Source organism: Typopeltis vanoorti, chromosome 19 (assembly GCF_054136105.1).
Source record: "Typopeltis vanoorti isolate ZY-2024b chromosome 19, IOZ_Tvanoo_1.0, whole genome shotgun sequence".
Lineage (NCBI taxonomy): Eukaryota > Metazoa > Arthropoda > Arachnida > Uropygi > Thelyphonidae > Typopeltis > Typopeltis vanoorti.
The window spans coordinates 91,954,094-91,977,390 of NC_143567.1; the positions used below are offsets into that span (position 1 = coordinate 91,954,094).

Sequence of the window (23,297 nt, forward strand, 5' to 3'; positions counted from 1 at the left end):
TACTTTGTCATCCCTACAAAATCGAGCAAAGATTGCCTTCCTAGCTGATTTTGTAATGTCTATGCTCTCATCAACACAAATAGAAAAGAACTTACATGAAGCCAAATCTTTTGTTAATTGCTCTGCTGTATTCCTTTCCAACTTAAGTATTCTATTCATAATTGTTTTTGTACTCAGACAATTCTTTAATGCGCCGAATAATTTTTACCTTTTCTGAAAGATTGTCATAAAGGAACGGAGCACATTCTAGCCATGCTTCCCTAATATACTCCCCATCACTGAGTGGTTTTCCACGTTAGGTAATAACTTTTGAAACCTCAAAACTAGCAGCAACTAAGTTGGAACTAGGCCTACCTGAAATAAATTTCATCAAAGTATCGGACTATTTTTTTATCTTGCTCAGTTCACAAGAAATTAAATTCTCTTTGTTCTTGCTCACTTTTGTTACTTACTTTCTTCTGAACAGTTTCAAAATATCTCTTTACAGAAGAAATCCTACAAACAACTGATTTGGAACATAAAATGCATAATGCTTTATTATCTTTCTTAATCATGCCACATTTTTCAGTCCAGTATTCTTTAAATTGTCTAATATCCTTTTCATTTGAATGTCTATGTTTCTTTGCTGGTGACATTCTGCTCAATCTGTAAAGAGCAGGAAGGAAATAAATATATATATATATATAAGAAAGCAATTAAATAATTGCTTTATTCATACAGCTCTTAACTTTAATGAAAATCAGATTATGGGGTGTAAAAATGGACAGAGACATATAGACACTGACAAAAATTATAATTCTCCATCTTATCGTAATCACTCTGCATATACCAACCAAGTTTAAGCAAACCAAAAATTTGTACAATTATAAGTTGACCTACACATGCAAATGAAAGAGAAGGGTACACATGCAGATAACACTTCATAATCCTGAATATTGATAATACATTTCACATAGCTTTAAAAATAACTTACCGTATTTGCTGGTATATAACTCGCACCCCTGATTTTACTTTGCAAAAAAAGAAATTTAAAAATTTTGCATATACCTTGCACAGGAAAAAAAAAAAAAGTTTAATCACGTTCACATCAGGGTGATAGTGACTTGCTTCCCTTGGCAAACCATGCTCCCTCCCCACTAGCCAATAATGACTGCAGACACAAGTAAAAGCAGGTCATTTTATTGTATCACTGAATAAGGTACAGACATTTGCATTCTGTGTATTATATTTTTCAACAAATAGTGCAATTAGAAATATCTGGGATAAAAATGGCCCTAACTAATGAATCACATGTCCCCTTCCACAGAAACTATGCTGCTATTTAGACTCAAGCAAAACCATACGCTGCACCAGCAAACACTAAAAACTAGATGTGTGGTGGAAGTCTTTACCCCCAGCTCAAATGCAAAGCAACAATAAAAATCAACGGAAAGTGTTAAAATTCCCAAACCTGTTAAAGCTAAAAAATATATAGTGAATATTGTTATGGCACTTTCAGATATTGAATTTAGTTGAAGAGAATTAGCATTTCAATTCAAAAATTGTCTGCTGGCTTTTATCTTTGACTTACGCAATCTTTTGTTAATACCGCACCAGTCATATGCACATCTTCATTGCTGCTATTTCTTTACTGGCCTAGTACGATAGCTGTCTGTTCATTATTCGTTCCTGAAAGATTGTTCATCAAGTATCTGGTAAACTGCAAGTCTGGTAAATTACTGGTAATTTTTCCTTGAAATAATGGGAAAGAAGATGGTGCTATTTGGGTAGGATGCACACAAGGAAACTATTCTCTAGGCAGGAAATAGCAGTTGCAATCGTGGTGCGAGATATATGCACGGATTTTATGAAAAAAACTGAAAACTTTAGTTTCCGAAAATCCCCACGTATACCGGGTGATTATAAAATAACATCAAGTATTCAGAGCCCAATAGTGAGTAATGTATTGGATGAAACACACCAATATTCGGTAGACGTACACAGTGGAACATGGGGATTCGATTTAACGAAAAAAAAAGTACTAAAAGTCGCCAATGGGAAATTTTGGCGCTGTTTACCAGCAAAATGCATTCATTTGCATTATCGCATTTCTTGTGAGCGATCATGCAATAAAAGGAAAAGCCTGTGAGATTTCTTATCATTCGTAGATGAACTGCTTTTTGATTCATCTTACCTTACGTGAGCGTGCTTTGTTAGTCAAACGCTATTATCAGCGGAACAATAATGCTAGTGCTTGTCTTCGTGATTTTTGGCGTATGAAAAATTTACGAAAAGGACCGATTAGCATAACAAACTTACAAAAACTGATTCGGCAATTTGAAACTACTGGAACTCTAGCAGTGCAGGTAGGCAGGGGATGCAAACCAATCAATCACCAACAAGTTGAATAAGTTGCAACTGCTATTGTGGAACAGGAGATGACGAATATGCAGGATACCAGCAGTGCACGAGCAATATCCCGGCAAACGATATCGCATATACAATGGTGTGGAAAATCCTACATCAGATGTTGAAATTTTACCCCTATAAAATCAGTCATGTTCAAGAATTGCACCCTGGTGATGCGACCACACGAATTGACTTATCTTTGAGATTCTTAGTGCGCATGGAAGTGGATGATGCATGGTCGTGGGAGATTTTATGGAATGACGGAGCGCACTTTTCTTTGAATGGCGATATTAACACACGCAACTGTCGCATTTGGACTACAACTAATCCGCACGTGTGTCTGCAGATGCCTATATTGCCACATTGTCTTAACTTCAACAATATGCCATTTGCAGATGCAAATGCCATATTGTTGAGCAGGGTGGTGGGAGCGTTTATGTATGTATCTGCCTGTGTGCGTGGGTTTTCTATATACCGTGAAGGAAAGTGTGCCGTTGGAGAGGCGTGTAACTAAGGTGTCTAGGAGGGGTAAACAATTGTTCTTTTCCTTTTCCATCGTGAACTGGATTCTTGGATGTGGGCTGTTGAGGTGACTGAGGAAGGTGTGTAATGTGTCTTGGCTATGAGGCCAAATAGACACATAATCTACATATCTTAGCCAGATGGAAGGTTTGAAAGGGCTGAGTCTATGGCTCGTTTTTCAAAATCTTCCATATAAAAATTGGTGATACGGTGAGAATCCATGGCGGTTCTTTCTATCTGCTTATAGATTTTGTTCTTCTAAGAAAAATAACGGGGTGCTTAAGGGTCAAAGCTGTATAACTGAGAAGAGACCTCCACATAGCCTTTAAAGGAATGAAGAGAACCGACCAGGGCTTCTGACCTAATGTCCAATCCTCACCTTCTCGTGGTGCACCCTGTTGGGTATCTACTTGGATACTGAACGAACGAGGATGGGCTGGCAATTTGGGATTTAGCCGACCAAATTGTATTCTTATTGGTTAAACCAAAATAAAAAATGATGGTACAACATGACAAAATTTCATGCCGGCTGGGGCGTCGCCCGGTTAAACAAGGCCCCCGTTGTTTTTGCCAGGGAACCAGGGCGAACAGCGAAAAGTCAGCTACTGGAACAAATCTGAAAACAAACCCCAACTCAACATCACCAGAGTTAAAGATCGGTACTATCAACGTAAGAAGCCTGAATGCCAAAGAAATGGAGCTAGCTGAGGAATTAGATAAGTACCAGATCGACATAATAGGGGTGACTGAAACAAAAAAGACCAAAACTGGTGAGATCTTTCTGAGCAATAAATACAAAATGTTATATTCAGGCAATAACAATCAAGGAAAAGAAGGAGTAGCCATAGTATTCAACACAAAATACGAGGCTAATCTTCTTGAATGGCAGTCAGTCTCAAGTAGAGTAATGTGGGCAAATATGAGAATGGGGAACTGGACAATGAGACTTATTTGTGCCTATGGTCCCACAGAAGGCTCTACTAAGGTAGAAGTGGAGGAATTTTTTGAGGCTTTAGAAAAAGCAACTGACACAATGAAAAAGGAAAAGTTGGTCCTTGTTGGGGATCTAAATATCAGAGTAGGAAATGACTGTGAGACATACAAAAATATTTTGGGAAAATTTGGAGAAAAGAGCAAAGCTAATAATAATGGCAAATATCTGTTGGATTTCTGCTCAGGACATGGACTGGTTATTACTAACACTATGTTCCAACATAAAAATGTGCACAAATTCACATGGAGAGAAGAGGCTAGGAATAAGAAAAGTCTCATTGACTATGTTATTGTTGATAGTGATGTTTACTCCCTGGTGCAGGACACCAGAGTGTACAGAGGATTTGAAATTGGAAGTGATCACTATTTAGTCTTGAGCAGGATAAAATTGAATTTCATATTGAAAAGAATAACATGTAAGAAAGTTTTAAAGCGAATAAAAGTTGAGCAGCTCTAAGATGTGAACTGTAGACTAAAATACAGAAAGATTATTGAAAAGAAAATGAAAGAGTTTGAGAACAGGAATCAAACCTTGGAGATTCAGTGGCAAACTCTGAAGAAAACACTGATTGTTTCTGCCAGAGAGGCATGTGGTGAGGTTGTCTGCAAGGATAAAAAAATCCGAACTCCCTGGTGGACACAGGAAGTTAAAGAGGCAGTGAAGGAAAAGAAGAAAGCATATCAAAAGTTCCTGTCAAATAAGTCAGCTTGTGCTCTTAGAGAATATAGAGACAAATGCAAGAATGCTAAACACTGTGTAAAACTAGCTAAACAAAAGTCATGGGAAGACTTTGGCAAGAATATAGAAAATAAATATCAAGAAGGTGGCAAAATATTCTGGAGGTTGTTGAAGAAGCTTAGGAATGGAGGAAAGAGTGCTGTAAAAGGTGTTAGAGATGATAAAGGTGACATGAAAACAGGAGAAAAAGATATCCTTGAAGTATGGAGTAATTACTTTGAAAAACTGCTAAATGAAACAAGCAGTGATGACAGCACAGTGGTAAAAAGCACTGACCAGGCATACAGTCAGGAATACATATCCATACTTGAAGTAGAAAAAGCCATCAAAGGCTTGAAATGTGGAAAGGCAGCAGGAGTAGATGATATTCGACCAGAAATGCTGAAGTATGGTGGTATAAAAGTTTTACAGTGGCTGCACTGCATAGTTCAGAAAGCCTGGACAGAGGGACGAATTCCCGATGATTGGAGTAGAGCTCTCATAGTACCCCATATATAAAAAGGGAAATAAAACTGAATGTGAGAATTACAGAGGTATATCCCTACTGAGTGTTCCTGGCAAGATCTATGCAAGTATACTTGAGAAATGGTTGAGAAGAATTGTGGAAGAAAAGCTTGGTGAAGAACAAGCTGGATTCAGGCCAAATAGAGGCTGTCAGGATCAGATCTTCACTTTGCGACAAATAGTCGAGAAAGCATGGGAATATAACAAAGATCTGTATTTAGGTTTTGTCAATTTGGAAAAGGCATATGACAAGGTGCCAAGAGAGAAGCTATTCAATACGCTGCAGTTATATGAAGCAATATATCAAGCAATACTTAGTCTTTGAGTTGTAAGTCAGCGGTTAGAATTGAAGAAAGTACAGGAAGATGGTTTAATGTTAAATCTGGTGTGAGACAAGGATGTACATTATCCCCTCTGTTATTCATTATCTATATGGATCACATTATGAAGGAAAGTGGTATTAAACATGATATCAAAATTGGAGATGTTAATGTCAGCTCTTTGCTTTATGCGGATGATATTATACTTCTAAATAAATCCGCTACAAGTCTGCAAGATTCTCTGACTAAATTGAATAGCTGTTGTAATAGATATGGTATGAAGGTCAGCAATAAAAAGACAAAGACAATTAAAATAGGCAGAATTATTGAAAATGTCAACTGTGTTGTGAATGGAGAACCTGTGGAACAAGTAAAGCATTTCAGCTACTTAGGCACGATTTTTAGTGAAGATGGTAAATTAAATATGGAAATAGACAACAGAATCAGCAAAGCTGGTATGGTAGGAAGTCAATTGAATAAATTCATATGGAATAAGAGAGAAATTAGTCGGAACACTAAATTAGCTGTATACAAGACAGTGTTCAAACCAGTTTTAACTTATGGATCTGAGAGCTGGGTCAGAAGTAAAACCCTTGACCAAAGACTAGAGACTGCAGATATGAAAGTCCTGAGAAAGATTAGAAGCATGAACAGATGGCATCAATGGCAATATCATATTAAAAACGAGGATATTAAGAAAGAAATTGACATTATCAGCATCCAGGAATGCATTAGCAGAGCTAATCTCAGGTGGTATGGTCACTTAAATAGAATGGGAGAGAAAAAATTAGCAAAACAAGTGTTCTCTGCTAGGTTGGCAGGAAAACAACCCAGAGGAAGACCAAGATATAGGTGGATTGATACGGTACAAAGTGCCTTAGATGATAGAAATATAAGATCTGATAATGTTGGAGTCTTGACAAGTAACAGACTGATTTGACGGAAAATTGTAGATAGGAAGTTAGTAATGATGTAATTTTTTCATGTAGTACTATCATATCCTGTACACCCCTTGAGGGTAAATGGCAGGAATTTGATGATGAAGAAAAATAACCAGAATAGATGGGAAATGAAAAGAGATCTAAGATGTCAGAAGGAAAAATGTTTTTTAAGAATGTTAAGGTATCAATTAATGGAATATTGGTAAACAATGAGGAGATGTCAAAGCTTTCCAATATTTCTGTGTTATTTAAGGTTAAATTTTCTATGAGGGTTTTGAAATGGGTAGTGTTTTTTATATAGAATGTGGAAAGTCCAGTGAGGGGGGTCAGAGAGTTGGCCATCCGTTTTGACAGTTTGTGGCAAGGTGAGTTAGTGGCATCTACTATAGGTCTTAGTGGGGAATTGGGTTTGTGGATTTTTGGTAAACCATGTATTTGGGGGAGACTGAACAGAAAGGTTTGAGTTTTTTTGTGGTTTCCAGGGGCCAGGAAGACACTTTTTTAAATAAGTTTTTTAGTTTTCTAACTTGTGTTTTTGTGGGGTCGTGTTCTAGCGGGGTGTAGGTAGAGCGATCTCGGAGGATAATCTCCATTTTTCGATTGTATTAAGTGGCATTAAGAATGACTGGCATGATCCTTATAAGCTCTGGTGATAACGATACTTTTATCTTTTTGTAATTTCATGAGAGCAGTGCTTTGGGAGGATGATAAATTACTTTTTGGAGGCGAAGACTGGGCGAGGATGTTGGCAACGTCAAGTCTTATGTTGTTTGCTATCTCCGGACCTAACCCTCTACAGATGTTTAACAGATTAAAAAAACTAATGATGAATCGGGCATTTTTAGGGTAAAAACGGAATCATGTTTGTTAATTTTTATACACTGCATAAACGCATCAAAAGGGTTAAGCAAAAACAATAATATAGTAGGGAACCACAGAGATTATAATACCGGACACCCAAAAATCCTGTCGATGGCCTTAGTTATACACAAAATTAGAAGAAGAAATTAAAAAAACAATACGTTTTCGCAAATGTGTACTGACTGTGTGGTGCCAGCTGTTGAGAAGCAGCCGCCACAGTATAAGCAATAAAGCAATCGCCTTGCCATTCATTTTATTGTGTTATTTTTAAGAATTTGGATTATAATATGATAGCGATACGTAATGGTTTTGTTATATTTTATTTATAAGTATAGTTGTTAAAAACTAATTATTAAGTAATAAAAATTACTAAGTTAACATAAAAGAATCATCGACAAATAAAATTGTCTCATGTAATACCTCCAAAAAAGTGCCGCCTGGGGCAGACCCCCCCCCCCCCCCCCCGCTATGCCACTGATTCTCCTTCGTTATTGTTTTCTAATACATATTTATATATATACATATACACGCATTAATATATATATATATATTAATTATATATATTATATATAATTATATTTATAAAATTAAAATTTAATTGACTAGAACCCGTGAAAGTATAACAAAAACCTTTAATAAATCACGACTAGTTTCATCGGTGTTCCGACTTCTTCAGGTGAGAAAGAAATAACATAAGACTTATAAAAAATAACATGGTAAAAAACATGGACTTTCCAGCTTAATAAAAAGAAGCAGAATAGTAACAGTCATATTTGAATAGGTGAAAACATGCTACTGTTGGCATGAGTTGAATGTGTGTGACAGCTAATTTTAGAGTGACAGTATTGGATCACTGCGCTATGGGAATCAGGCAAATTGTAGCTTAGATTGTTGTTCAAGTGTGAAGGGTCCAGAACTATTTCTTTTGATTCGATAATTCGTCTTTCAAATTCATCCTTGCATATATATAAATTGGTAGTGCTGTTCCAATCACCTTGGTGTGGCCGTTCTTCGTGGTTAGAGTTTGCAGAGAAGAGAACATGACTGGAAAGGATGCTCACTCGTGTTCTACTGTAGGAGATGTCACATCCATGTTCCTCAAGACGAAGTGAAACAGATTTATCTGTCTGGCCAAAATAAGGTCGACCACAGTCGCAAATAACTTTACAAACACCAGGAAAATGCAGCTGGTTGTGTTCAAAATCTTCTAAAAAAATGTTAGCTAAGACTGGGGATAGAGGGCTGCCCATAGCTAACCCGCTAGTTTGTTTATATATTTTATCTTCATAGAAGAAATAGCCGGAATTCATGCAGTGAGTTAGAAGAGCAAATATTTTTTTTGAAACCTTGTCCTTAAGAAGAGTCAGAACTTCATCTGTAGGTACATTCGTAAAAAGAGACACAATGTCAAAACTCACCATTCTGTCAGAGTCTATGAGATTTAAATTTTTTATTTTTGAGATGAAATCTTCAGAGTTTTTGATGAAGGAGAAGGAATTGCCAACTAGATCTTTTAAAGAAGCTGCAAGATATATAGACAGATTGTACATAGGTGAGTCAATACCTTCCACAATAGGTCTTAAAGGAGTGTCAGCCTTGTGGATCTTAGGCAGGCCGTACAAACGAGGAATGAGGGTATGGAGAGAGTGGAGAGATAGTCTTGTGTGTCTAGGAACTTCAGAAGATTGTTTGTATGGTTATGAAGTTCTCTTGTGGGATCACTTTCTGGAATAGAATAGGTATCAGAACTTAATAAGTTGTTAATTTTTGAACGATAATCAGATTTGTCTAAGATTACAGTTGCATTCTCTTTATCAGCAGGTAAGATAATAATGTCATTGTTGTTACGTAGCTGGTGTATTGCTTTTCTTTCTGTTGGAGATAGATTATCTGTAGGACGACGACTGTTGTTTATGGTAAAGTTGGCATTGATCCTAAGAAAATTCGCAGTTTGCTTTGGTAACTGCGCAGCTGCCTTTTCAACTTTTGTAAGAAAGAGTTCTTTAGGAATTGAGGTCGGAGAAGGAACGAAGTTAAGACCTTTTGAGAGCACACTAAGTTCTGCAGGAGAAAGAAAAGCAATACACCAGCTTCGTAACAACAATGACATTATTATCTTACCTGCTGATAAAGGGAATGCAACTGTAATCTTAGACAAATCTGACTATTGTTCAAAAATTAACAACTTATTAAGTTCTGATACCTATTCTATTCTAGAAAGTGATCCCACAAGAGAACTTCATAACCGTACAAACAATCTTCTGAAATCAACTTCTGAACTTCCTAGACACACAAGACTATCTCTCCGCTCTCTCCATCCCCTCATTCCTCGTTTGTATGGCCTGCATAAGATCCACAAGGCTGACATTCCTTTAAGACCTATTGTTGAAGGTATTGACTCACCTACGTACAATCTGTCTATATATCTTGCAGCTTCTTTAAAACATCTAGTTGGCAATTCCTCCTCCTTCATCAAAAACTCTGAAGATTTTGAAGAGAGAACAATTTCTATAGCTACTTTTAAACCTAAACTGTGGTTACACTACATTGATGACGTCTTCCTTATCTGGGAACATAGTTTAGAGGAACTTCAAAACTTCCTAAACCATTTAAATAATCAACATCAGAACATTAAATTCACATCAGAACTAGAGATTAATGGTGTTCTCCCCTTCTTAGATCTAAAGATCAGTAGATTACCTGACTGTCTTAAATTTTCAATTTTTCGAAAAACCACCCACACTGATAGATATTTGCATGGCTCTTCTCATCACTTCCCTCCTCAGAAACTGTGCATCGAGCAAGATGTCTCACTTCCACAGAAGAAGACCTTCAAACAGAGCTTAACTTCCTGAAAAACACCTTAAATAATGGATATTCATCTCGTAACATCACTAAACATTTGAGACCATGCCAACAACCTCGACAAGAAGATGATTCTAACCCTATCACCCATATACAGTTACCATTTATCAGCTCTCTTACCCCAAAACTATCTAGGATTTTGAAGAAATTCAACATAAAGACCGACTATACTACTCTTCCAAAACTTCGTTCTTTTCTGAGTCAACCAAAACACAACCAGCTGCATTTTCCTGGTGTTTATAAAGTTATTTGCGACTGTGGTCGACCTTATTTTGGCCAGACAGATAAATCTGTTTCACTTCATCTTGAGGAGCATAGACGTGACATCTCCTACAGTAGAACACGAGTGAGCATCCTTTCCAGTCATGTTCTCTTCTCTGCAAACTCTAACCACGAAGAATGGCCACACCAAGTTGATTGGGACAGCACTACCAATTTATATATATGCAAGGATGAATTTGAAAGACGAATTATCGAATCAAAAGAAATAGTTCTGGATCCTTTCGCACTTGAACAACAATCTAAACTACAATTTGCCTGATTCCCATAGCACAGTGATCCAATACTGTCACTCTAAAATTAGCTGTCACCTACTCAAATATGACTGTTACTATTCTGCTTCTTTTTATTAAGTTGGAAAGTCCATGTTTTTTACCTTGTTATTTTTATAAGTCTTATGTTATTTCTTTCTCACCTGAAGAAGTCGGAACACCGATGAAATTAGTCGTGATTTATTAAAGGTTTTTGTTATACTTTCTGAGGTTCTTGTCAGTTAAATTTTAATTTTATAAATTTATACATCCTGAGTCAATCCTAATTACAACAATATATATATATATAGGAAGTATTAATTAAATTATCCTAATTAATATTAATTATACGTTATAATTTCCTGAAAAATGGTTAGCTTGTAATTTACTGTAAGAAAAGAATGGCCAGTTGTGGAGAGAGAGGAGATTTGAAAGAAACTGAAATTTTGTATGTTGGAATTCCTATGTAATCTATCATGAACTAAGGGGATATTCTGGTTAGGCAACTTAGGGAGTCTATAAATTCTAGGTGGCCTTGCATGATTAGTTCTAAGTTTTTGAGCTATATCAGGAACAAGCAATAATACATTTATCCAATAATGAGTTAAGTTTGTTAAGCTGACTCTTGGTTGGATCTCTGTGGATTAATGTATAGGTTTGTCGATTTCATAGTAAAACGCCATTTTTTCCATTTATAATCAAAAGAGTCAGAAATAACAGTAATATTACCTTTGTCAGCTCCTTTTATAAGATTTTTATTATTTTTTTAAAGATCATGTAAAACTTTTAATTCTGCAAATGGAATATTTAGAGGGAGAAGTTTAGGATTATGAATTATTTTACCAACTTCAAATATAAATTTGAATATGATAAATGAGATATATTTCATTCACTATTGTGCATAAAATCCAAATGAGGAAATTTTTTGGCATCTTAGAAAATTTTTGTAGCCTCTAGCTAGAACATAGAGTTCATCTTCCATTAGTGAATGATTAGGAAGGTTAACTACCCATTTATTGTGAAAAGTTTTTTACAATTGGAAGAAAGTTGATAGTTATTTAATTTATTATTACGATGTAGAGTTTGTTTACAGAGAGCAGAATTTTCAGATTATTTTGAGATATTTAGAATTGTATTACATAAATCTTGATTAAGAACATCAGAAAAGTTCAATTATAAATTAGAACTTTCTAGGATTGTATGAGAAATTTCTGTCTTATAGTGCCTTATTTGAGTTCTTACAAGAGAATGACTCATCTTTGAGATAGATTTGATGTGGTCCTGGAGATTTTATGGTTTATTTAATCCTTGTAAAAGCAGGAATAATAATTTGCCTTTCTACATGTTTTTAGAAAACATAGAAATTCTTGGCTATATCTTACCATGTTGTAGGTATGATTTTCCAAGCTTGTTGGTCTTAGCTATAACATCCCATGAAGGATTCTAATATTCTAATGAAGGGATAGCTATATGTTAATCATTAAAATAGCTACACAAAATCACAGTTGAATATTTAATTAACAATGACTGGTTAAAGTATGGATATGTAGAAAATTTTTAGTATTGAGAACACATATTTTTAGTCCCACTAATTCGCATGTAACAAGTTGTTGGACTTGTGTTGTCAGGAGTACTAGCAAAAATGACACGCACGCACACAAAAAAAAAAAGATGAGAAACAATTAATTACACAGATGTCTGTGCGGTTAACCAAGTGGTTATGCGCTCCGTAACCATATGCATGCGAAAGGAGTGTCCTGCGTTCAATTCTTGTCGCTGATGTGAGGAGCAAAGGATCGTTCTCAGACATAGCCAAGTTAGCCAGTCTTGGGTGGTTAGGTTAGGTTGTGGACTGCAGGGTTTTTCTCCCCAGTTTATCTGGGGTTTTTCCTCCCGCAAAGCAGGCAAACCGGACTTAAGAACACAACGCTTCACAGACAATTACACATTGTTGAGCATGGGGGTAACGTCCCCACCTCGTAGTGAGTTATGAAACCCAAAAATGAGAGGCCACGTCCCTACATGGAGCTGTAGTGCCGAAGAAGAAGAGAAACATAGATGCTATTGGAACTTCAGAATGATACATACAAACAAGTAACCAGAATAAAAAATGTTAAATTAATTACTCTGTATGCATTGGAACAATGCTAGTTATTGTAGTCGCATTTTGTAGCTTGGTGTGGGTCTGTGGTGTTGCATTTTTAATGAATGCAGACCAATCTTGGTGTGGGATTAAGCCTTGATTTTTGTTACATTGTATGGGGATCTGCAGTATTTCAGAGGCTTCCTTGAACTTGAAACAAAAATGCCATATACTGATCAAAATTCTTTGAATTTTGATCAGTATATGGCATTTTTGTTTCTTACCAGATACTTGATAGCTCATGTTTGTTGTATGGGATGCCAGACATGATTTATGCTGTCTTCTTTTTTTGACATACAAATCTCCCTGATATTCTCATTTGGTCTATATAGCAAATGCCACAGGAGCAATGAATCTCATAAATACCTTTTTTTTTTATGGCATGATGTGGAGATTTTGTACAATGGCAAAAAAAGAAAAAAAAAACACTTTAATGTAATCACAGAACAATGTTGCAACTTTGTAACATTCTTGATGTTTGCATTCTTAATATCTTGTTTAGATTATAAAGGAGTTGTCAGAAGTATATTAAGAAATTTGTTTGATCATCTTGGATTTGTTTTATAGTGTGTTTTCACTTTCTTTTTATAAGAGAAATGATTAATGCCATAGATTCGTACCCATATATATATATATATATATATATATATATATAACAATAGGATATATTGTTATGATAAATTAAGAGATTGGGTGAGAGACAAAGGAAATTCAAAATAATATATTTATTTACAAATAATGTGTCGATTTTTCTGTATTGTCTTAAAGTGTGTGTAAAATGTTTGTTTTGCAAGCGCTATATACAATTTTGCAGTTTAAATAAATTTATCTCCTAAAGAGAAATAAAAGACATAAACATTACATAAGATTTCTCCTCTTCAAAATTTCAGGATTTTGTGAGAATACACAGTTTCTTCAGCTGTCAATAATGGCCATAAAATATAAATTTGTTAACTCATACATGTTTTTCCTTTAAAACAAGAAAATAATTTTTACACAATCTTTTTCAAAAAAGAACGTTTTTTTTTTTTCATATCTTCTTTGGAATATTAGTTCCTTTCCTACTTTAGAATATGAAGATAATTTTAAATTTCTCAGTTTCCTTGTGGAAGCTTCATCATTATCCTTAAATACAAAAAGTTCATTTTATATGGGTTTATAGTTCTTATCTGAAATATGCTTTCTGCATACTTTATCAAAAAGGAACTGTCCTTTGCTTTGAGAGAAACTATATAATCACTTTTATCTGTCACAACTTTACTTCATATAAAGGAAATTCATCTGTTAATTTTGGAATAACTATTTGTTTCCCTCATAACACTTATCCACCTTTTTGGCTTCAGAAATTCCCTTAAAGCTTCTGACTCCCTTCTAGAAAAGATCTCTTTCTCTCTCTCTCTCTCTAATGAACACAACAGCTGTTCTATTTTTCTCTCGTTCAGTAATTCAACTTCATCTTTGGAAATTCATTGTTTGTGCAAGCATGCTACTGTCTGACGTAAGCAACATGGCTGTGAGGTGAAGGTGCTTATAAAACAAGTCAGCACTTCTTCAATGCCATGAAAACATCATCAGAAAGTTCAATAATTTCTTCTCTCAAGTTTGTTACAGAAGAAATAAAAAAAACCAGAGGCGAGTCCTTTTTTTACAAATAAAAATATCTCAATCAAATGGTTTTCAGTGGGCCATAAGTAACAAAGCTTTCTTATATAAACATTTCTGATTATTACAAGAAATAATAATAAAAAACAAAAGTTATCCTTTCCTTTTTATTTTATTATTTTATTAAATTTGGTGGCTGCTAAAAATTAATGCAAGATAATTGGATATTGCTGAATAGCAGATATCCTACATATCCATTGAGGGCAAGAGTATGCCTCAGGTAGAGCAGTTCTCACTCTCTTTTTATGTACCAGAATGTTATATGTTTTATCTCTTAATGTTTAGATAGGCATGTTTTTTAATCTTTTCTATGGATGATGATGTAAAATGGCATGTAAAAATATGTAAAAATCTTCCATTTGTGGTCTGTTTTCTGAAAACATCAATTTTGTTTCTTCATTTCCTTTGAGAAGGATATCAAAGGATTTTTTTTTTTTTTTCCCCAATTTTCTAGTTCAAGAGTGAATTTTATGTATGGATGCCAGCTGTTCAGTTAATCTTTAAATTGAATTAAGTCATCTGTATCCTAACCAAACAATAAAAATATCATCAATGTAACATAACCAAGTTTTTGATTTTTTGTGATAGTTTTCAATAGTTTTTGTTTCAAAAAGGACTGGTGATGGGAGATGAACCTGTGGCAAGTCCTTTTTGTTTCCAATATTTATCCTGAAATATGAAGAAAGTGTTTCCCATATGTTGTTTGAATAGTTTGACTGTGTCTGGTGGGAGAAGCTTCTGAAGAAAATCTGTGTCATCGCTGGGCATATTTGTGAAAAGACTGACCACATCTAAACTTGCTGAGATGTTTGAAAGCTCTATATTTAAATTTTCTACCTTTTCAATAAAATGTAGGCTATTCTTCACACTTTCTTTCCTATTGTGGAGCTACCAGATTTGATAGATACTTTGCCAACTTGGAGGTTTGTAAATTTCTCTCGTCTACAGTTGGACATAATGGAATATCCTTTTTATGGATTTCCGATGGTCTATAAATACCTGGGACTAAAGAATGTTTCAATGTCAGATTTTTTAAAATTCTTTTGGCCAATTAAGTAACTTTTGTGTATGCTTTGTTGGGATCTTGGTCTAAGGCTATGTAGGTATTGGAATCTTCTAATAGGTGTTCATTTTTTTTTTATGCATTCATCTCTGTTCATAACTGCTGTTGTATTTTCTTTGTCTTCTTTAACCATTGCTGTGTTTTTATCTCTTTATAATTCTTTAATAGCTGTTAACTCTAATTTCGTGATATTTCTAGGTGATAATTTATTTTTGAGTAGTAAAGCTGAAGTTTAAATGTGAATGAGGTCTGCAGACCTCATCCACATTCAAATTTATTCTTTATTACTGTTGTATTTATTGAGTACATCTATGCACCAATTTAATATCATTCCAAAGGATGATGCTGTGGTCAATATTAATAATCCTGCATTCTGTCAGACCAGATGATTTGTTACATTTCTTGGAGGCATTGTAAAATTGATGTTCAGAGATACATATAGAAATGGATTCGCTGTTTATCCAAAGTGGAATAAATAGCAGTTGGACTAAATACATTCCAGGTAGCAGTAGAAGTGCAATTTTATCTTTTGGAGATGAAATTGCTGATTGAATTATCAAAGTGCTGATTGAATTAATAGGCTCAAATGTGGTAGAGATATTGAACTTCTTTTTAAGATACAAACCGTGCATTCTGAAATGCTTTTAATGCATAGAGGCAAGAGAAAAACAGTTGATAAAGTTCTTTATCATTTTGGAGTTGAAACCATTGAGAAACCATTTCTTTCATTATAAAAATTTCATTTTGAAGCAGTTCTTACAAGGAACAGAAAGAAGACATTTGAAAGCTCTTGAAAGAAGGCATTTAAATGAGGGATGGCAAGCAGAAGTGTTATGGAGATACTGACAAGAGAAAGGAAGGTTTGTGATTTTTTTTTATGCTAACTTCTACTTAGAACAACAGGAAGAAAAAAAATTTCACGTTTAATCCAAACTTCTCTTATGGCTTCACTATATGAATAATATTTTTGTTGTTTGGAATGAATCATGTCAACAATTAGAAGTCTTCTTACAAAAATTATCACAGAATCAGATTCATTGTGGAGCTCAAGGTAAATTGAATTAAATGAATTAAACAGAATTATATCTTTCTTAGATTTCTTCTAAAATAAAAAGATAATTAGATGGTTCTTTGTCAGTATCTGTCTTTCATTAACCTTTCTTCTCAGATTTGTATATTCCTCACACTTCTACTCACGATCCCTCAAAATTATGGTATTATTATATGCCTTCTTTGAAGAGCGCATGCCGTTTGTTCCTCGTCTGAACTGTTTCAAAAAGAAATTTCTATAAAGAAAGAAATGGCTATTTTTAATAGTTTCGACTCCAAAACAGTAGAGAAGTTTATCAACTATTTTTTTCTTGCCTCTATTAGAAGAGATGACTTGCATAAAATCTCCATCCCATACGTTAAAGGCATTTCACAATGCGTCACTCTTATCTTAATAAAGTACAATATCTCTACCACATTTAAGCCCACTAATTCAACCAGCTCTATGATACCATCTCCAAATGATAAAATTTCATCTGTGTTGCTACCTGGAGTGTATTCAGTCCCATGCAGCTGCCGTTTATTCTGCTTTGAACAAATGGGCCAATGTGTTTCTCTATGGATCTCTGAACATCATTTCCACATTGACTCCAAGAAACTATTAGTAATTCCATGTTCTGGCTAGTATTAGTAATCTCATGTTCTGGCAGAACATGGGATTGCTAATACTAGTCACAGGATTCTTTGAGATGATACTAAATTAGGACGCAGATGTTCCCATAAATACAATCATGTATTTTTAAAAATAAGTGCTGAGTTCAGTTCCTGCTGCATCATTCTAATCCCAACAATAGACTTTCCATTCCAGAATGCTAAGAAATTATATCAAGGAACTATAAAGTTTAATCCTATATTATTATTTTTCTATTTGCATGCATACACTTCATTTTATTCTGATAGTATTGTTTTTAGCTGGCTACCTCATGACTGCATACGCGAAAAGATTCTGTTATCCATGTACCTCCTTTGATTTTTGAATTTCTAACTCTAATGCACTGCCAATGATTCATGATATGTGTTCCAAAATATCTTTAGTTTAAATATTCAAGTATTTAAATCATTTAAATATTTAAATATATTTGTGTAACTCTATTCTAATGACACCATTATCCCTTCATCAGCATTTTAGTTCCTTGGAACTGTATTAATATTTTGTAATACAGTATTTTTGCCATTTTCAGTAATATTTGCATTTATAACAGTGGAGAGTATATATAATAAATGATACTCAGAATGCTATATAAATGATACATTTAATTGCAAATTATTCATTTAAATGCAGTTATCATAATCATTACATTATCATAAATTTATGAATTTTAAACATATTAAACCTATATAAAAGAACTTACACTGTAGCATATTTACAAAACCCCTTAATTTTAAATATTCAGTAGAACACTTCTGGAATGGTACTATTGAGTGGTTGTGAAAATAATTGTAAAAAAAATTATGCCTACTTTGTTGACTTCTTCTGTTGATTTTGCAAGGTGGACAAAAAGAGTAATATTGGTACTTTCTTTTATGCATATAACTTTGATCAGATGGTTCTAAATATCATCCCCTTTTTAAATATGGGAAGATGACATTTTGTTCTCCATGAGGAGTATTTTACTGAATTATACTTTGTTTTATTTAGTATTCTATAACACTATTTTGAAACATTGGAAAGACATTGACAAAGTGAAAAACTCATTTGATACAGAGCATATTTCAGGTTACTACAGTAATAAAAAAGATTTCTATCCTGTAAATTCTTTAAGGATATGGAAATATAACTGACTATAGCATTTATCATAGCAATTTGTTTCATTTAGTTATAATGATATTCTCTGAATTTTTTCTAAGTATCAATCAATCACAAACCGTGTTGCATGCATTTTTTTAAATTCAAAATTATACAAAGTGCAATGATTATGAAAATATAAAAGTGAATAACTATCAACTTCAGACAAATCAGTACTGCTATTTCCAAGCAAACAACTTACACTGCTTGGAAAGAAGGCAGTGGACACTCCCATGGGTAAGATGCATCATGCAATGTTAATAGTCATGTGTTTGTAGCTGGTATAAATTGGAGGAATATGATGCTCCCAAGTCACCACATATGGATGAAATGACTGAGAGAAGGGAACTGACGGAGTTTGAAAAAGGCATTGTGATATGGTGCCATGTTGCAGGCCTATCTTTTTTGCAAATAGTTGACAAATTGGGCCATCTCAAATCACCAGTCAATGATACCATACAGAGATCTAAGTAGGTAGTCAACTGCAAGTGCTCCCCACAGTGGATGATCTGCCACACTCATCAAATATGACCATAGGATGCTATGAAGAATAATATGCAAAAACTGCCATTCATCGGCCTACACGTTAAATGCGGAATTTCAGGCATCGACTGGAGCATGAATCGCACAAAAAAACATTCAGAACCAAGGCCCACAACATGGATTTTCATGGTACGGCTGCAATATGCAAGCTCCACATTACCCAAACCAACATGCAGTGTCTTCAGTGGTGCAAAGAGTGTGTGCAGTGGGACATGGAAGCTTGGAAAGCTGTATTATGGAGCAGCGAATCATGCTACACTCTCCACTGAACAGATGGTCGATTGTGGGTATGGCAGATGCCTGGTCCAGAATGTTCAAATCTGGACTTCCTACTTTTCGGCATTTCTACAGAACTGACCATTGTCTCTTTCTGCAAGACAGTGCACTGTGTCATAAGGCTGCTGCTGTAACTGCACAGATCCCTGATCTCAGTCCTGTTCAACATCTGTAGTATGAACTGGAGCATCGGATGAGGTCAAGGTACGTCCACTACACAACAGTCCTGGACCTCATTACATGCCTACAGGAAGAATGGTCCAAAATTTCCATTGATTGCTATCGTATGCTTGTGGAAAGTATGCCCCATAGGGTTGCTGCAGTCATAGCAGTGAAAGTGGGTCCTACATCTTATTAAGGTGGGTGCCATGGCTGTTTGTTCCTCATACTATGGTGTCTGTTGACTTATTTCCAATCAGTGCATATTGCATCAGATAAGATGAAGTTAACACTTGTGAATAAAACAGTCTGTGGAATTGATTGATGGCAATCATTTTCATGCATAATAAATAATATGATGAATATTTGTGTATTGTTATTATCACCACTATTGCTCACTTTTTAATGGTGTACTTTTTGATAATTTGAATGCTTATTTTATGCAATTTTTTTCGATTTTTAGAATAGCTACAGTGCAATTTTGCAAATGATGCCAATCCTAATGCTGGTTGGTCTATCTGTAATGAGTAGTTTCTTTGTTTCCGATCCTCCATATAGTTTAGTGAGAACTACGTAAGTATTGCCTATTAATAAAGTAGAAGCTCTTTATCATTACCTGTTTTATGGTGATATTGATTATTCAACATTGTCACCTCAAATAATGAATTAAAAATAATACAGAGTTTTTTTTTGCTGAAAATACAGAATCATTATAAAGTCCCTGTGTTGTTTAAATTTTTATAACTTCTGTTCTATACATGATAAAATCAATCTGGGGAAAAAAAAAATAGTGAAAGAATTTATTACAGTTTTATATGCATTCTTGGTTTATCTAAACATATTCACTTTTGTTGCATATTCAAACTGAGATATGATTCCAAACTTCTACAAATTTGTTCAATTTTTTTTTGTAGAAAAAACCTGAATCACATTAGTTATCTTAGACTGCAGATTGTCTAAAGAGTGAGGTTTGTTGAATAAACAATAGTCTTAACATGTCTCCCATAGAAAAAAATTCAGTGGGCTCATATCTGGTTAACATGGTGGCCATGAGATTAGTCCACCCTCTTCCAATCTATCTGTTAGGAAAATTTTCATTCAGAAACTACCTAACACTGACAGCAAAGTGACAAAGTGCACCATCTTGCTGAAACACTATCACTTATAAGTCCTAAACATGTTAGTTCAGGAATAAAGTAATTCTGCAGCATTTCCAAATTACTCTCATTATTAACAACCTATCCTTCAAAAAAGAATGGTCCAGTTATTTAGTCTTTTCCTAATGTACACCAGACCTTAGGAGAGTCTCTTTGTAAATAATCATAAAATAAATGAATCACTCTTAGTACATGCTATATTTCACTAAATTGCATTTCTAAAGTTTTTTACCGATTGATTTTATCACGCATAGAATGGAAGTTAAAAAGTTAAAACTACACAAGGATTTTATAATGAATCTTATATGATAAAGTTCAATGTGAGAACTTTCCTAAAATCACATTACTGGAATATAGAAAAATAGAGTATGGAAATGATTCCCACCTAATAGTGCATTTAATTGCATCAAGGTTTTTTGCATGGTTACAGAGTAAATTATACTTAACAAGAAATTATATTCTTGTTTTATCCTTTGTGCAGGCATGAGCATGTGAAGTAACACAATAGGCTACATGTATGTGAAAGCACATGACTTCATATCAAATTGCCATGGGAAGGGTTACTATTCAGACTAGTTTCAACCTTTATTGAGGTCTCAATGGGGGAGACAGACTCATGGAAATACTGAGTGCTAAATCAATCATATATTTATGTTTCCATATACAAGTAGGAAATCTTTGTCACCATATTATTGACTGCTGTCTGGGTCTTGCTTCTGCTGATAACAACTCAACAAAGGTTGAAACTTATGCATGTCAGTATATGGGTGCATAATGGGATACCAGGACAGTTTGATATGGTTGTCTTCCTCCATATACAAGTAAACCATTGTGCAATTACTTCATGTGCTTATATTCGTGTAAAGGATAAAAACAAGATTATAATTTCTTGTTCAGTATAAGGTGCATTTAGTGCTTAATTTGAATTAAAATTTTTCAGTTAAAATTGAAACATGCAGTATAAAGAAATTCCAATTGTCTACTTTCATTAGAGTCCTTTACTCAAAGTGGCTGCATTATTTCCATACCAACAAGCTTTTTTGTAGACCATATCTATCCAGATGTTCTACAGTATTTTTATTTAATCAAATGAGTGTAAATTTTAATTTTCTCTTTTTAGTTACCAGATTCTTTTGTTAGTATGATGTATCATATGTTACATTGTATTATATTATGTTGTGATAAAAGGTACAAACTAATTATATTTTTCAATTAAATAGTTGTGTATTGTCTGTATTATATTCATATGGAGTGTTAATTTTTAATGAAGTGAATGTTACTTGATTGTAAATTAGTCTATCCAAAATAAGATATATAATTTAATGTTTGGATATTTTTAAAAATACATAATTAAAAAAAAAAAAACTTACTTCACTGCAAGTGTAAGATTTTACTGCTTTCAAGTAAAGCACCATGAGGATAATACTTAATGGCTGAAGTGGTAACCAGAAGTATAATGTGTGCTGCAGCATGTGCTAGTGGAAAGAATCCAATAACTAGCAAACAGCTGAAGGAGAGGTCTCTCTCTCTCTCTCTCTCTCTCTCTCACACACACACACACACAGGGGGTGTGCGGAGAGAGAGACATGGAGGAGTTTGTTGAACAAGTTAGTGAGAAGTTCCATTAGTAGTTTTGTAAAGAAAAAAAGATATTTAAAAGGTAACTAGAGTAATAGTTGGAAAGAAATTAAAGGAAATTTGGAGCTTGATGTTTTTCATATAAAGGAGGAATGTTTATCAGATATTAAATGTTCCATTAGAACAGTAACGATTTCACAGCCATTTCTGGAAATTAGATATGGCAAGTTGAATTTTAAATGGTTAATAATTTTTCTGTGAAATTCAATTTTAACTGAAAAATTTAAATCCAAATTAAGCACTAAATGCACCTTATACTGAACAAGAAATTATAATCTTGTTTTTATCTTTTACATGAATATAAGCACATGAAGTAATTGCATGATAGTTTACTTGTATATGGAGGAATACAACCATATCAAACTGTCCTGGTATCCCATGTTTTTGCAACTTTTCTGAAAGTCTCTTAGTAAGGAATGCAGGAGTATTTGAATAAAGAATTTTATTATCCAAGTTTGGCCATTGTATCTCTTACTTTGAATAAGAAGTCTACAGTTATAAAGATTTTCATAAGAGAAAAGCAGATTTCAGGTATTAGAACTTGCAAATTTCAGTGATAGCTATCACTATATTTTATTAAAGATAGAGCAATTGGCCCCTTAATTCCTGGCAAGATAAAGAACTGTTTCTGCTGAAGAGTTAGTGCAGCTGCAGAAAAGAAAAAAAAGGAAAGAAAAGAAAAGAAATAGATGTCAACTTCTGTGGTTAAACAAATTTAGTCTAAAGTTATCCTCTGATTGTGAATCTGAAATTTAGTTGTTAAATTCAGAATTTTGTATTTTTTTTTTATTTATTTATATATTTTAATGTTATTAAAATGTCTTTTTTTTTGTATGGAAGTGTGAGGACTCAATTTACTGAATTATTGAGAAAACAAGATTAAGAATGGAAGAAAATTATTATAGCAAATTTATATACCCAGGATCAAATGTGCCTAGATTTCAGTATAGAAATCTGATAGTACTTTCAGGTTAGAACTATTGCAGTCAAGAAACAAACATGGATGTATATAGAATATTAAAGTGGCACATATGTGTTAAGTCATTTTAACATTTACATAGTCCAGTTTAACCAAAATTAATTGATATCTGCAATAATAATAATAAACCATCAGTGCATTAGGTACTGATTATAACAAATCCTGAGACACCAAAGAA

At 34.1% G+C, this 23,297-nt stretch overlaps 1 protein-coding gene across 1 annotated transcript in view; it reads left to right on the forward strand.

Annotated features, from left to right (window-relative positions):
- LOC150096340 (dnaJ homolog subfamily B member 12-like) overlaps positions 1-23,297 on the forward strand; it is a 173,152-nt gene that overhangs the window by 113,331 nt on the left and 36,524 nt on the right. The window contains exon 7 of the mRNA XM_090409183.1: positions 19,809-19,918. Coding sequence (XP_090265309.1) covers positions 19,809-19,918 — 110 coding nt within the window. The remainder of the gene's footprint in view (positions 1-19,808; positions 19,919-23,297) is intronic.